This window comes from Actinia tenebrosa, unplaced genomic scaffold (genome assembly GCF_029948245.1).
Source record: "Actinia tenebrosa isolate PJP-AT-01 unplaced genomic scaffold, QUT_ActTen_1.0 PGA_scaffold1__47_contigs__length_23844297, whole genome shotgun sequence".
NCBI classification, from domain to species: domain Eukaryota; kingdom Metazoa; phylum Cnidaria; class Anthozoa; order Actiniaria; family Actiniidae; genus Actinia; species Actinia tenebrosa.
This window is the reverse complement of record NW_028292578.1, coordinates 9,939,048-9,956,011: the sequence shown is the minus strand read 5'-3', so window position 1 is coordinate 9,956,011 and position 16,964 is coordinate 9,939,048. Positions and strand designations below refer to the sequence as shown.

General features: G+C 36.2%; 2 protein-coding genes across 11 annotated transcripts in view; one reads left to right on the top strand and one right to left on the bottom strand.

Moving 5' to 3' along the window:
* The window catches only part of LOC116302286 (doublesex- and mab-3-related transcription factor 3), a 51,626-nt gene extending 39,094 nt beyond the window's left edge, over nucleotides 1-12,532 (top strand). For 6 of the 10 annotated variants that reach the window (XM_089033314.1, XM_031711537.2, XM_031711540.2 and 3 more), the window contains 3 exons: nucleotides 181-241; nucleotides 10,064-10,484; nucleotides 10,578-12,532. In XM_089033314.1, coding sequence (XP_088889440.1) covers nucleotides 10,073-10,484; nucleotides 10,578-11,410 — 1,245 coding nt within the window. In that variant the 5' untranslated portion in view covers nucleotides 181-241; nucleotides 10,064-10,072 and the 3' untranslated portion in view covers nucleotides 11,411-12,532. Of the gene's footprint in view, nucleotides 1-180; nucleotides 242-1,700; nucleotides 1,816-6,712; nucleotides 6,818-10,060; nucleotides 10,485-10,577 lie in introns of those variants that run through there. The other 4 variants (XM_031711538.2, XM_031711548.2, XM_031711552.2 and 1 more) reach the window with 3 other exon arrangements.
* A 1,326-nt stretch (nucleotides 12,533-13,858) lies between these two features.
* LOC148909833 (uncharacterized) lies at nucleotides 13,859-15,423 on the bottom strand. Its single transcript, XM_089033208.1, has one exon. It carries the CDS (start codon nucleotides 15,261-15,263, stop codon nucleotides 14,532-14,534), a length of 732 nt encoding a protein of 243 aa, XP_088889334.1. The 5' UTR covers nucleotides 15,264-15,423; the 3' UTR covers nucleotides 13,859-14,531.
* Nucleotides 15,424-16,964: the final 1,541 nt, after the last annotated feature.

Below are 16,964 nucleotides of genomic sequence, written 5' to 3'. Positions count from 1 at the left end.
CCCACCCACTTTAAGGTACTGAATTCCGGTTTCTAAGATACCAGACTGGAGTGAGCCCACTAGGATACCGTGACTCTAGTAACAAGCCAGGCGTGCCAAACTGGCGCTTCTTATAGACTGGAAGTTAACTTCTATTGTAAAAGAGCACGTACGCTCATTGTTTTATTCTTCTTTCTACAGTTAAATAGCACTGAGAACCAGCACGAATAACAGAATCAAGGAGCCTTACATCACACCTCAGGTAAGCAGTTTACAATTCTGTTGTAACGTGGTGTGTAATTCTGAAGTAATGACCAAGTTTGCCAACCTAATAAGTAATCATACTTTAATATATCGTTATTACATTTGCCTCTTTTGACATGGACGTTATGTTTAAGCGCTGTTCTTTTCTCGAATTTCGGAAAATTCCTAAAAGATGTGGCCTTGTGCTCACGAGAGTTTCAAGTACTGCAAATGTGATTTTAAACTGGGAAGATGCAAATGATCTTCGGCAATTGGTATTTAAAAAATCCAATTTGTGAAGAGAAGTGGCTTTTAAGAAAGTTTCCCGAGGGCTTTAGTCTTGACTTTTAGTTTTCTAAAAAGAATTTATATACAAAGCGGCAATATGAAGTTTTTTCGCTTTAAATGAAAAAAATATAATGATAAAGGTCAACAAAACAAAAAAATTGTACATCGCTACAGTTTAAAATAGAAATAAGTGCTAAGACTGATTCACTCCACTTTAGCAAAATGAAAATTACTTTAGGGCCGGGAAAAAAAAAGCCGTTTTTCCAAAAGCTGTACGTAGCTACAAAGATTGCCTTATTGTTTTGAAAGAAAAATTGAATAGCCCTTAGGGAATCCAATACATTTGAAAAACTAAGGATTCCAAACAATGTCTTTACTATACTAATTACTTTTGCCAATAACAAGAAAGATTTCAAGGTGAACATCGTTAGAAATAAGGTGACAAAACACAACGAGGACAGAGCGCAGCAATGTGCGTGTTGTCGATAAGCTTTGAGTATACGTCACGATTAACTCTTTGGAAAAAAAACTGAACCCATTGTATGTTGTCATTGAACAGTATCGTTTCAACATCACGAACCTAATGATTCAGCATTGATAATATAGAAAAGTTCCTTTCAATTTACTTATAAATGTTTTTGAGATTCAAACGATTTTGTTTTCGATCGTTGAATTATTTGAGAAAAAATGCAAGTTGTTCGTAAGTGGCTCTAAAAGCGTCCGTCATTGTTTAACGCCTTGTCAGTTAGGCTGTGTTCGTAGTCGGTGTAGCGTATAAGCCCATCTTTGTTTACGAGAATGATAATGTTACTAAAGAGCTAAAGTTTAGCCACGAATTCAGGTCTACACAAAAAATCACGAAGTTAGGAATAGGTAAGGTAAACACGTAATTACAATCAAACAGCGTTTAAAGGGACTATTAAATCTGAAGCCTGTCGGAAAGAAGGAGCTATAAACTGGAGTACTTCAATAGATTTTGTCATTTGCCTCAAAGGGCTCATATTCTTTTGATTAATTTCTTCGAGCTATCAGACCGCACAATCTCAAACGCCGATAACAGGATTTGTAATGAAATCACTGGAGTTTTTGGTAGAGTGGAAGTTTGTATGTATTTTGTCTACCATAAAATCCCATTTACATTCACTTGCCTTCATTGAAGGTATCAAATATAGTTGACACACCACGCCGCCAGTGAGGTAAAACGCCGTTCGATTAACGCTCTGGAACGACGAGGCGAGTTCAATATCTATATCTCATAAAGTCACTCAACTAAGCCTCAATAACTGCGAAGATTTATCAAAAAAGGTAACGCATTTGTACAATGATTTCATTTCATTTTCTTGTTTTCTACACTAGGTGTTATTTTCCCTGAACACTTTTATCCATATTTTGTCAAATTAAAAAAAAAATCTTCCTGATTTCATTCAAGACGTCGGGAATTTCCTCTTTTTTCCAAAAAAAAAAAAAAAAAGAACGTCATTTTTTAACTGAACGAAAGCTGTGCAAACACAAATTTCAATTTTAATGAATTTCATAAAAAGACTAAGATCGTCTCGTGCAGAGCTCTCTTTGTTCTATATACAATTTCTCTCTTTCACGGATTTCTTAAATCGTGCATTTTTTCTTTTCTAAACTTTCTTTCTTTTTCGTTTCATTTTTTGTTGTTGTTGAGTTTTTCGACATGACGCAGATCATATAACACGAGTAAAAAAAATTAATTTTGGTGGAACCTGGCGTTCGACAGGGATTTCCGAAATAGTCAGCCTTTTTTCAAAGATAAATTGGCTTGAAAATAATTAATATTACGCCATCCGTCCAGGGCTTAAGTTTGCCGAGCATTGTATAGTAAGTACTTCACTTAATAAATTATTTTCCCCATCACCTATTGTAAAGATATTATTTTAAACAATATTTGAAGGAAATTAATTTTGAGCTATTGTCGTATCATTGGCGTGAATTCTTGTGCTATTTTCTGAACTTTTATAATATTTGGTCTTGCTTTACTTTGAAACTGGAAATTAAAAGAGAGCAAATATACTGGAAATTGAGCTCCAAAAAGTTGGGAAATTGGTCATTGAAAAATTACACTAGTTATAAACAAATTCATCGTCATTTGTCATACTTGCTCTCTATGAAGATATCTATGTAACACTTAATTCTAATTCTGGAGGAAAATTACATCGAAACTGTCAGAGCTGTGCCTTGATTTTCTTGAAGTATTCAATTCAATGCTTTTAGCCCATCCCAAGTTTTTAAAAATTCACACCTTGGGCAATTTTTTAACTAAGTAAGTCAAAGTTAATCTTTTTTTTTTTCATAAATAACTTAAATACATCAACACGTCTGCTGCTTATAATAGTAAAAAAAAAAACACGTTTTTTTTTACTTTTCCAAATGTGAGTGCTTTTTGCTGACGATTCGCACGGAAATTTTCGGGTAAAGCATTTATATTTCTGAGAGTTTTTCTTTGAGTTTTTGACGACATAAGAAAGATAAGTTTTTGGAAATGTCAGCACTCCAATCTCATTAGAGCAAAAGCGCTTGCTCGTAAAATGACGAGTCTCTTTGAAATTATCTCTCTATCGCGAATGCTTGATTACATGAAGTTCCCTCGCTCCTCGTATTTGCCTTATTTTATTATTCTTAAGGAAATTTGCGAGATCCGATTTCTGTTCCAGAAGCTGATTAAAGTTTACAGGGTAAACACAAGCAAATTAACTCGATTAAATGGGCTATTCTTGAATGGTATTTAATTGATTTTGTTTTATCTTGCATTTGTACTGTGTTTGAATGTAGTATCTTGATCCACACAGCATGGTTGTGTGGTCAGAAAAACTCTGCCACTGTTTCTAATCTTCATCAATTGGTTAGCAAAATGAAAGATAGAGTTTTACGGCGTGTTTCATTCATAGTTTGAATCTTGTTTAGGAGAACAACCCCACGGACGTGCTTTTAAGGAGATTCCAATTTCTCGCGCAAAACTCCTTGAATAGGATTTCTAAGTACCTTGAAAATCGTGAGTAAATCTTTGGAAAAATAAGAGAAAACCATTCCACACGTTATTTTAATATTCATTAGTGAGAAAAACGACTAGAAAACTGTCAAAAAGGACTACATTAGTCTGCCTTTGTCCGAACACACAAGGGACGGCGTTTTACTTGCTCGACAAGTAAACCGTTATCCGAGTCACAATTCATTAACAGTTCAAAGTAGACGCCATACACTTAAAATCTGGTTTGGACCAGTTCCAATTCTTTAATATAGCCTACGTGCAAAACTAGCACCAGCTATCTATTTATATCATATAGCTATTCATGTCTGACTATAGATCTTGTTTTTGAGACCTGTTTTTTAGACTTGAAGACTAGTTGCAATCCTCAATCTTACTATCAATGAAATGTGGGCGTTCATTCCATGGCTTGTAAACTAACTTCCTGGAGGGAAATCTAATATGACAAAGGCAATAGTAACACTGCATTGGCCGTTTTTTTCTCCTAAGATAATTTTGTACGTTTAATATTACTCAATTTTGTTATATCTGCATGACCACGACTGGCTTGGCGAACTCCCGAACAGAACCCCACGAACTTCTAAAATATTACTAGTTCAACATCAAGTGAAAAGCCGAATCAAAATATTTTTTTTCTTTCTAAACAAGTTTTTCTTCAAATTCCATAGAATAAACCCTAAACTATAGCTTCAAAAGGCTGTTTACAATTATTACAATCCTGTGAGAGGGATTAGCGCATTTTGGAGAAAAACTATGAAATTATTTTGAAACTAAAATGGCTTTTCCAATCAAACAACAATAAATAAGGTCTTTAACAGGAACAACTTCAATTAAATGATTCCTAAATAATGGAACCGACTTTTCTTCTCACGAACTAGCTATTCTTTCAGTAGAATGTCGATGAGATGAGCAAATACGAAAAAGGGTTATCATAGGCTGTGTCGCAATCCTTTCCTTGTTAATGTGTTTTACACGTTCGATCTTCTATCTCTAATCCTAAGCCATCCAAATACTGATATCTATCTCTAATTAGATAAGACTCTTACACAAATATAAGGTGTTTAGCTGAGTCATACTTGCTAACTCAATGGTGTATATGTTTTTAGTCTATTGGCGTTGTTTTTTCGGCTTTACAAAGGATCCTTTGGGTAAAATAATCTTTCCATTAGAGACAAGCAAATAAACCATTACGAGAACAACATTTTAAGCATCCTTACATCAAGGTTTGCCTTGGTCCAACGATTGATAAGCGCTCAGATAAATAGTCAATAGGATTCATTCTAATTCATTTGATAATATTAGAAAATTACCAACCAATAAATCCTCGAGGCTTCGCATGCAGAGACAAAAAAATCCAAACAAACCGCATCCCTGCGACTTTGTAAACCTTGCTTTATTAACGGGAAGAAAAGGTTTTTTACTCGTTCTTTAAACATCTTTAAATACTTAGTAATGATGGCGAAGTTTGCCCTATACAGCACCTGCGTGCTGACACCAGAGTTAACTTAACTCAGCGCCTTCCCAAAGCGCTTCTCATTTCAGTTCCAAAGTACTTCAAAAATCAGGATCCGGTTTAAGGTTTCATAGAGTTTAATTGGCGTAAAACACATACTTTATTTTCTTACTACTTCCTAGATGAGTTTAGAATAATAAACGGAAATTTGGCATTGGGTTACGACCAGCTAGTACACTAATGACATTGGATAATAGACTTTGTCTTATTAGTCAGCCATGCAAAATCGTTTGTTGACCAGGCGCTTTCGATCTCTCATTGTTTTCGTTGTGAAATAAGTTGGATGGTAATTGTGTAAATGGAAACGATAAAGCTAAATTAAAGAGTAAATTTTCTTCATCACGGCTAGGGATGCTAAAGTGGTGTTAGGATTTGAGCCAAGCAAAGAATAGGAAATTGGATTCACCTTAGTAAACGAAGGTGGAGTTATTTTTGTACGATTTATTAAAAAGCCCTTCTGAAAGCATATTAATTTTTTTAGGCGAAGCTTCTTGTACTTCACTTTCCCATTTTTCTATCTTTTCATTTATTCGTTCGTTCCTTATTAAAGCTTTTTTCTTTTTCCATCCTATCTTAGTATCATCATTTTTTTTTTTTTTTAATATTTACACCCAAACTTCTCTATCTTAATATCTTTTCTTTTTCTTCGCCAAGACAAGGCATAAAATAAACTACAGAACCAGTTAAAACACTTTACCTTCAATTTTTTCACTTCAGACGTTTTATCTTTTTTATCTTTTTTTTTTTTTTTTTTAAGAGAAAGTGTATTAAACTAATTTGCCAACTGCTGTCACAATGCTGTTTGTCAGTTTTCACTGCATATTTGTAAAACAACTTGTAGATTTGAAACCTGACATTTCCTGACTATTATTTTTTCAATAAATTATTTTAATAATTCGATTTACAGATATGAACAAGTTATATCATCATTGACATTAATAGTGACAGTATTCGTGTGTTGGAGTTTACCTTCATGGTTTGCTCAAAAAACTAATGGCCATTTAATGCTTTTAACAAACGGATGGCGTGGTAGAGAGAAAAGAAAGTAATGACGAAAAAGAAGATCTAAAAAAAAAAACTGAAAAAAAAAATCATATTGAAAAATTGTCGGACTCGAAAAACTTTTACTTATGATGAATGAAAACAATTGAAAAACAAGAAAACTAATCGATCGAAAAGAAAACATATGACAAGAAGAAAGGCAGGTGTTGACTTTTAGCTCATACTGTCAAGAAACTGTAAGACTCTAAACTTTCGGCTCTGACAAAGAGAAAAAACTTTAAGTAGCTTTTAAACACTACACCAAGAAATTGACAATAGTGTCGTCGTCCATCTAGGCGACGCTGTTGAGGCACTTGTAGAGGGGCTGTTTTTCTTTGCCGCTAGAGGTAAAAGACTTTCAATTGTTTTGCAGCATTTATTTGGCCATATTCAGTGCAGGTGTTTAAGTCAAGCATACTCTCTTAGGAGATTTTTTATATATCTTTGAAGAGTAGTCTCATCTCAGTCTAGCACCTTAATAATTTATTTTATACCAGACTCTTAGACGCTATTAATACGTGATCGACTTTACGCCGTTTTATCAACAGTCTACTTCAATCTAATTCATTTGGGCCGCAGTGGATAAAAGATTTCAAAAGTGCACTGAGGTGTTTATAAATTGGACGTCCTGCAGAGAGCAGTTTTATGCAACAGCATCAATAGGTTTTCCCCTCTACGTTCTAGCGAACGGAAGATCAAGACTATGACAATAATAGATAACTACCGCTTGAAACACAATCAAGGTACTTCACCCTTATCGACTTACTACACAATGGACAATCGATGAACAATTCCAAAATATAAACACAATTGCCTCTCTTTTTTAGCTCTTATCAAAGACTACTTTTGATTCAATCTCTTAGTACAAACTCTACAGATAATTCAACGAGGAACCTTTGTTGTAGGGACTTTCAAAATACACTGAATTAATTCTTAGAAACGTCCTTTGAAGCCCCAGAAACTCAGTCCTAATGCGGGGAAGAAAAAAATCAAGAGTGGTTCTAAGTTAAACGTTGAAATAGACTTTGGGCGAGGGTTTTTAAGGTGAGTCAATCAGCGAACTCGTTCGACCACCTGCCATGATTAATGCACTTGCCCCTTTGCATTTTCTATCTCAGTTGAGCAAGCTTTGTAAAGCACATTTCGAGATAGCACTCTAGTCGATTAGTGGCCTTTCTAGAACGCTTTCAGACAATCAGCAACAGCATGTATCTCCACCGTATAGTCAGCAAATCATCTAAGATAGTTGGTTGTCTACAGCCCAGCATACATCAGACAAAGTCTTCTGCGATTGAAACATCAGAGCTTTGGCTAAGTAAGTAATTGCAAGCAGAAATTCCTTCTACAACCTTCCATTTTGCTCTTGTAAATCTTTGTATAATTTACGTTACTTTTTTTTCTTACTTTTCGACACGGCTATTTTCCTTTGCACTTTTTAGACTTTTTTTACTCTTGTTCAAAATGTACACAGTTGCTTTTTATAAATCGTTGTTTTGTTTGGTCTTTGAAATGTCATTTCACCAGAAAAGGAATGCTTTGTTTAGCTTTCTTTCTTTACCGTTGCATGGTTGGTACAACGCCTTCCCATGAATATGAGAAATAGAATTAACTATAAACACACAAGTTAAGGACTGACACACCCAGGTCTAAAGTCGTCAAAAAAGTTAAAGAAAAGTTTGAGTTAACGGGTTAACGGGTGCAAAATAATCTCTCTCTCCTTCCTTAATTCTCACGCTTTTTTCTACAGCCTCGCTCTCTGTTTCTCTATATTTTTTCTATATTTATAAGTCAAAAGTTACTTTTTTTCATAAACTAATTTAAACATCGGCTCGCCTTGTCATAAAAATTAATGATATATAAAATCTCGAAATCCTAAAACATCAACGAAGAAGAACATTCAGAAGAATGCTTGTTTTAACTGACTTTTTCGAACAAAGTTTTTGTTGAAGATGATATAATCGATAATTGGGATAATCGCAAGACTTTTGTGCGATCATTAAAGGACCGGTCCTCTTATGATCCATGATAGATTGAAGAGCCTTCATCTTCGCCAGTTAAGACTTACTTTTTAATGTTCAAAAACATTGAAATTTGATTTTGTTATTACCTTTTTACATGGCGGTAATTCAAAATAATTATCTGGCATCTAGTCGTATATCATCTCTCATTTCTGAAATCTCCAGTTTTTAAAAGGTATTTTTTCGTCAACAGCGACCCAAGGCTTAGGTTTAGTTTTTTGGGCTTTTAAAGTGCTACTCTGACGAAAATCGCTCAAACTTGGATTCAGCTGAAATTTCCTAAAAATACTCTTTAAAGGTCCAATAATCACTCTATGAAGCGTTTTCTCGATATTCAGGACGAAAGTATGATATTTTAACGATTATTTTTTGGAGCCTGTGACGTCATACACTCAACATCGAACATCGCTCCATACATTTCTTTGTAGCTTATGATCAAAATATCAGTAGTAAAGGGAGAAAGAAATACCCAAACACCCCAAAATATAGATTATAGTCACAAGTAATGTGAAATAAGCACATTAGCCACCCTTTGGGCTTCTTAGGAATTAAATAAATTAAGGATTTATATACGAAGAAATATATGTAGTAATAAAGTTTGTGTGTGTGTGGGGAGAAGGTAGGATGTCACTGCGAGTAACTATCGATCGATTGCACTATGTACTTGCGCAAAGTAAATTTTCAGTTTCCGCATTACCTCACTCCAAGCAAATACCAAGTCCAAGATATCTTCTCCTTAACCTCAATAACCTCACAATTTTGCATAAAGCCTCTTCAGTTAATATTTTTGCCAGTGCCTTTTTACATTTTTCATATTATTTAAGTTTCCATTTTATTTTTGTCTAATTATTTCTTTTACTGCAATAGAGGGATAACATTTCGCGTGGATAAAAATTAGGTTGGTCATGAAGTGATTGTCAAATAGAATATTAGAACGTATGTGTCTTTATATCAACGTGGAGATCCGAATATTCAGATTAACATATAAGGACTCTATTCATTCATATATAGATGATGTCATAGAGTACCCAGAGGTATTGCGCAATGATACCAGTGAGTAGGCACGCTAACGTCTGGATGTTCACATTAAGACTATTATATGACGATGCGCACTTTAAGACCAGTGTATCTATAGTTGACCATAGTGTTAGCAATGATACCAGTGAGTAGGCACGGTATCGTCTGGATGTTCACATTAAGACTATTATATGACGATGCGCACTTCAAGACCAGTGCATCTATAGTTATTGACCATAGTGTGAGCAATGATACCAGTGAGTAGGCACGGTATCGTCTGGATGTTCACATTAAGACTATTAGATGACGATGCGCACTTCAAGACCAGTGCATCTATAGTTATTGACCATAGTGTGAGCAATGATACCAGTGAGTAGGCACGGTATCGCCTGGATGTTCGCATTAAGACTATTAGATGACGATGCGCACTTCTAGACCAGTTTGTCTATAGTTATTGACCATAGTGTGAGCAATGATACCAGTGAGTAGGCACGCTAACGTCTGGATGTTCACATTAAGACTATTAGATAACGATACGCACTTCAAGACCAGTGTATCTATAGATATTGACCATAGTGTGAGCAATGATACCAGTGAGTAGGCAAGATAACGTCTGGATGTTCACATGAAGACTATTAGATGACGATGCGCACTTCAAGACCAGTGTATCTACAATATTTATTGACCATGATAGTGTGCGTGATACCTGTTACACAGTAACAGTATCTAGTGCGAAACTCTAGATACCGTAACCAAAGTGTCGCTATTCTAATTTAAAAGACTAATGGATAATCGATGTATCTCATAAAGTAAATACAACTCTTATATTTTTGATTTAAATTCCGCTGGAAATCGTAATATTTGCCTTTTAATATAAAAATAGCGCACAGAATGATTGCCGAAAAATAGTACTAGGTTTGTTTGGGGACTGAATTTTTTTGTTTTGTTTAGCAGGTATCAAAGATGAGTGAAACTTCAACATCGCCTGTAGAATCGCCGGAAGAAAACCAAGAAGCAAATCAACACCACAGGATTCCCAAGTGCGCAAGATGTCGTAGTCATGGAACAGTGTCATGGCTAAAAGGTCACAAACACTACTGCCGTTGGCGCGATTGCACGTGCTCAAAATGTCAGCTGATAACGGAAAGACAGAGAATTACGGCAGCTCGTGTTGCTATACTCAGACAGCAGAGGAAGGGAGCGGAACTGCGCCAGAAATACCAACGGGAAATGGAAACAGTTCGATTAAGTTACTCCATGGTATTTCAAAATAACGGAATCGGCGGGTACCAACATAATACACTTCATCATCATCAGCTCGCGCGTGCGCAGTATGAAGATCGGATTAGACCTTATCCAGTCATTGAGTCAACAGGTTTGTAGCCCTTTAACAAGAATAGTAATATACATTAACATAGAGTTTCTTTGAAGAGTGAGATTTCTAATTTTTTTTTCTTTCCTAAAATAGAATTAGAAATGTCACGGAAGAGATGCAGCTCAGTGTCCGACGAAAATGATGAGACTCGACCAACAAGTCCCAAAAGAAACTCAGTCTCTCCAGAGATCCACATCAAACAAGAGAAACCAAGTGATGAACCCTCAAGCCCGAGACAAAACTCCCCTCCAATGACCAGCCCGACTAGTCCCATACTAGAAGAAACTATTCAAAATGAGGAGCATTTGCCTTATCCAATCAAACTGGATGCTGAGAATTTAAACAGCAGCCTTCATAGGATTCAACATGACATGTCTGCAAATCCGCATCTGAGGCCCATTGAGTTACTAATGAAAATATTCCCTGACTACGACCCAAGAACCCTGGACCTCTTCCTTCAGTCATGCCGGAACAACTTAGTGGAGACTATAGAATGTATCTTATCAACCCAAAGATCTTGTCACGCTGCTGGCGGAGTAAGCTGTGGTCCATTAAGACCTCCTACACTTAACGCCTGCACGATGCCTACCATGACGCATTCCTCGCCCTTTCTACACAGTCCATTACCAAGAGATTCCATTGGAAGGCAGCTACCCAGTGCGCATTCATGTCCGTCCACTCGTATCTACCAACCACTACCTTTGCCTCCACCTCTCCTTATTAAACCCAAACCAGAAAGTCATCGCTTTCGACATCCCTCTATTTCTCCAACCCTTCCCAGAGCTCCTTCAACTGGTCTGTCGGAAAGGAATGGCTGTGGGATAGCGATGTCAAAGTTTTGTACATATTGCGGCAACAAAATGAAAGTCTTTGATAAATTTTGCTCGCATTGTGGAAAGGCATCTGATGACAGCAGCCCAAAATAGTTTCTAGCGAACGTTTACACCTCATAGAGACTCTTTACCAAAAAGGCGTTAAAATCTATATAAAATAGAATGTATGGCTTTTTCGATAATAATCAAATAGTTCAAAACGTCCTATGTCAATACGTGCTGTGAGTGCCGTATAGGATTCCTAAAGTCGTATGAAAAAGCTCTAAGCGAGCTCTAACGGTAACTTGTCCATAAAGTAGGTGACAAAAAGCTAAGCTTTTTTTTTGTAATTCCATAAAGTCATTAGATTGAAAGAAGAACGGTTTTAAAAGGCTCAGTTCATTAAGTGAAAGTTTTATGTACAAATTATTTATCTAAAAAAACTTGATATCTACTACTTCCTATATACTATATCTAAACCGATGAAACGAAATAATATTTTTGACTTAAAAATATAAGATAACAAGGTTATCATGGTTATTCAAACGAGACGTAAAATAGAATATATAAATATAGTCCAGTTATTTGCTTAGAAATCAAAAGGATAGCCAAGTAATTTTCGAATAAGAGCCTTAATAGTGGCGTTAGCCCAGTGCTGGTCTTGTTTTATCAATTTGCGCGCACAAGAGGAGGAGCTGAGTAGTAAAGTTGATGGTAATAGGGAAGATCTCTTGTGCGTGCTCAGGTTTTTACATATTTACTACCACCACTCCCCATACGGGGTTCTTCAGTGAGGCTCCCTCCACACGCACTACCACTTCAGTCTGTATTAACACCATACAACACTCAACTCACATGTTGATTTTTACGTAGGGAGGAAACGGGAAAACCCTGATACAACCCTCGTTGCAAGGGAGAGAACAACACATCAAACAAACTCTGCTTACATCTGGTCCAGTCTGAGTTGGGTCTCGAACCCGGACCACAACGGTGAGAGGCGAGCAGTAAACCACTACGCCACCCATGCCACCCAATCTTTCTTTTACATCTGAGACAAAATAAGTTACTAAGAAAACTGGGTGATATTCTGGAATACAATTATGTTAGCGTTAGGGTCAAAAGAACATTTAAATTGAGTATAATGCATTTATATGGTTAGAGACTGAAACACTAAAGTTGATCTCCTCGCGACAAAATGTCCACCTAAATTGATTTTGATTAAATATTGGAAACTTATTAGAATTTATTTATCTATTTATAATCTTTTATTTTAAATCAGTAGGGGGAAAATTTTATGATCTAAATCTGCAAACTAAATTGTGCATCTTAGGTGTTAATTTTAGGAAATATAGACATTAAACCATGGCTTGTAAATTCAACACTAATATTATCTGTATTAAACAATTACCAGTTTTTAACATTAAATTAACATTAGACGCGCACTCCATTGTGACATCTCATTACTTGCGCACTCAATCTACCATTGTGACATTTCATTACACACACACTCTATCTACCATTGTGACATTTCATTACACGCACACTCCATCTACCATTGTGACATTTCATTACACGCACACTCCATCTACCATTGTGACATTTTATTACATGCGCACTCCATCTACCATTGTGACATTTCATTACACGCACACTCCATCTACCATTGTGATATTTCATTACATGCGCACTCCATCTACCATTGTGACATTTCATTACACGCACACTCCATCTACTATTGTGACATTTCATTACACGCACACTTCATCTACCATTGTGACATTTCATTACACGCGTACTCCCATCTGCCATATTGACATTTCATTACACGCGCACTTCATCTACCATTGTGACATTTCATTACACGCACACTCCATCTACCATTGTGACATTTCATTACACGTACACTCCATCTACCATTGTGACATTTCATTACACGCACACTCAATCTACCATTGTGACATTTCATTACACGCACACTCCATCTACCATTGTGACATTTCATTACACGCACACTCCATCTACTATTGTGACATTTCATTACACGCACACTCCATCTACCATTGTGACATTTCATTACACGCACACTCCATCTACCATTGTGACATTTCATTACATGCGTACTCCATCTACCATTGTGACATTTCATTACACGCACACTCCATCTACCATTGTGACATTTCATTACACGCACACTCCATCTACCATTGTGACATTTCATTACACGCACACTCCATCTACTATTGTGACATTTCATTACACGCACACTCCATCTACCATTGTGACATTTCATTACACGCACACTCCATCTACCATTGTGACATTTCATTACACGCACACTCCATCTACCATTGTGACATTTCATTACACGCACACTCCATCTACCATTGTGACATTTCATTACACGCGTACTCCCATCTGCCATATTGACATTTCATTACACGCACACTCCATCTACCATTGTGACATTTCATTACACGCGCACTCCATCTACCATTGTGACATTTCATTACATGCGCACTACATCTAACATTGTGACATTTCATTACACGCGCACTCCATCTACCATTGTGACATTTCATTACACGCGCACTCCATCTACCATTGTGACATTGCATTACACGCGCACTCCATATACCATTGTGACATTTCATTACATGCGCACTCCATCTAACATTGTGACATTTCATTACATGCGCACTCCATCTACCATTGTGACATTTCATTACACGCGCACTCCATCTAACATTGTGACATTTCATTACACGCATACTCCATCTACCATTATGATATTTCATTACACGCACACTCCATCTACCATTGTGACATTTCATTACATGCGCACTCCATCTACCATTGTGACATTTCATTACAAGTTCACGCGATCTAAAATACAAGATATTCGAATGACACGTTATCCTCTTATTTGCCTTGTCTTTTTCTTCATGACGAAATTTGTTGTCCAAAGTTGTATTCGTTTCCGTAGATTAAATCATACCGTTACCATTAACCGTTTTTGTGATCCGCTGTTGGATCGTGAAATAATTCACAACTTCAAGTTCATAGTTTTGTAATTGTGATGGATTTGTCGTTTGTTTTTTCTAATTCATTCACTGATGCCTGAGGAGTTTTATCCAATGTTTCTGATGGTTGGTCCTCTTCAAATCCTCTACACTGTTTACAGCAGAAAGCTACATCTCTCATAACCATAGCAATGGGCTTTTTAAACTTGGGGAGCCTAAAAGCGTAGAGAATCGGGTTGATTTCCTGAATTGACATGTGCTAGTACAAGAGAAATGTAAAATGAAGTTATAAGAGCGCTCAAACTAGAGTGACATTGTGCACAAGCAAGTAGAATAATCAAGGATATGAAATATGGAGTAAAACAAAGCCCGTTGAATGCTAGGATAATCAGAACTGATTTCGTAGTTTTTCGCTCTCTTTCCGAGATAATCTTTCGAACTGTTGTCAATCGTTTAGTTTTCTTCAGTTCTTGGGATTGTTTTCTCACGTAGTAAATTATGATGAGAGAAAGAAAGATCGTAGGAGAACTGAGTATGCCATCGAATGTTAACTCAAGAATATGAGCCATAGATACTCCTATGAAAAACACTCCTAAACTATACGCTAATGAACCTAAATATTCTGATGCGCGAGACTTCAAAGACAAACTAATAAACCATGATGCCTGAAAAAATATAGCACATAGCCCCACCAAAAAGTCACACACTGCCATACTTGCGATGATGATGTTTGAAGGCGAGGAGCGAAGCTGTTTGAAGGGGTCTTTCCGTATGGCAGCAATGACGATACCGTTAGCAAACATGATGAATGGTCCAAAAACCACTAATGCTGTTCCTGTGATCAGAGTTATAGTCGAAAAATTATTTTTAAGGATTTGTTGGAGTTTAAGGCTGTCTTCTAAGATGCTGATGTTCCAAAAATTCGAGGTTCCATAGATAGCTGCCATCTTGAAGTTGGAGTGAAAGAGCGAAAAAGAGAGAGATCTAGAGTGCACCAGTCACTTGTCGATCGCGACTAGGTTCTTTCACAGTATGAGCAAAGTTCATTTCGTGAGCGCCGAATCCAACCTCAATTGTATACATCCTCCGACACCCTCCCATGCATCAATCACCCATCTCCTCAAGCAAGGAAGCTTTTGATAAGACTATATTAATACAACTTCATGGGCACTTATATGTCTGCATTTCAATATTAACCACTTTGAAAAAAGAAATTTAAACTTAACAAACAAATAGCGTTTTTAGTCGAACAAGAAATATAAGTGTTTTGAAACAAGTGATATAAGAATCAATGTCAAAAAGCTATTTTTGTTTTAAAAACCACCAGAAAATATAATAACACAACTGCAATCCTCATTTGCTGGAAAAAGTAAGAATAGATTTTATTTTTATTTTTGATTACAGTGACTGAGGATGCTCAAACCGTAAACACACTTTTTAAATGAATACATGCTATAAATCATCCCTGGAGCCAATCAATTGGAAATAATATATATTTTGATTACGATTGGATATAATATATATTTTGATCACTCGTATTTGAACTCAAACTAAAAGTTGAATTCATTTGAGAAAGTTGGGCAACATTAGGAAGTTCAGGAAATAATATCCTGAAGGAAAAAAAAAAGAAAATTGTTCATAGTTCGAGTGCATGTCCTCAATGTTTAAACAAGGAAAACAAAATAAATTTTCAACACGAATCCATAAGTAGTGTCTATAGGCCATCCAATCACTCTTTTAATCAGTTCGTTTTTCACCAATTATGGCTAAGAGAATTTTTCCTATATTCTCAAGCTTGTCGACAGGTGATTCTTGCTTACTTTATTAAATTAATTTATTCCATCTTGAAACATGTTTAAATAGTGGGAAGATTGCTCTTTGCGTCTCTAAAATACTTTTATTATGTTTAAAGGGTTTTTTTTGGAAACCAAACGGATGAGTATTTTCTTAATCAGCTTTACTTTTATCCGCGAAATATTGAGTTAATGTTTCTAAAGATCTAGAGTGTATTTTAAGAAGCATAACTCACCCAACAACCCGAAGCTGTGAGATAACGACACGACTTGAACTAGATATGTACTATACTGCTCTTCCGGGCTTAAAAAGTAAACATCTTTTTCATTCTCACGCTTGGTGATATTATTATTCATAAACTGCCAGAATTTGAGTAAATTGTTTTTCCTCTTACCCTGCGAGCAGAAGTTTTTTTCTCAGGTGGTTAGAGGGGGAAATGGTTCCGTTCACTCGCTCAGAATACATGCAGTTAAACTTAACTGGCGCCTACGAACACCCCAGTAGCTATTGCGGATGGTACCAAATTCATGCTATAACAGAACTACGAACACCTTATATGTTTCCAACTCTCGTCATATATCGGACACTTTAGGAATTATAATATACCAGTACCCACTGTAATTTTTCTCATTGAATCTTAGTTTTCCCGCTCACAGCTTCTCCTTCAGTTTGTGGAAATTACTTTGAGAAAAGGATACATTTTTTTGAAAATCCGGCCCAATGGCATATGGGCACTATTTTGTCTACTATCTTCTATCTTCTTCTATCTTCTTCTATCTTCTCGCTATTGAGGGCACTCGTCATTATTGACAGCAAGTAACGGTATTTCTTTTTCGATATATAAAATCAGACTT

Bases quoted from the DNA above. Each gene is read 5' to 3' on its own strand.
- LOC148909833 (XM_089033208.1), bottom strand. From the start codon at position 15,263: ATGGCAGCTATCTATGGAACCTCGAATTTTTGGAACATCAGCATCTTA.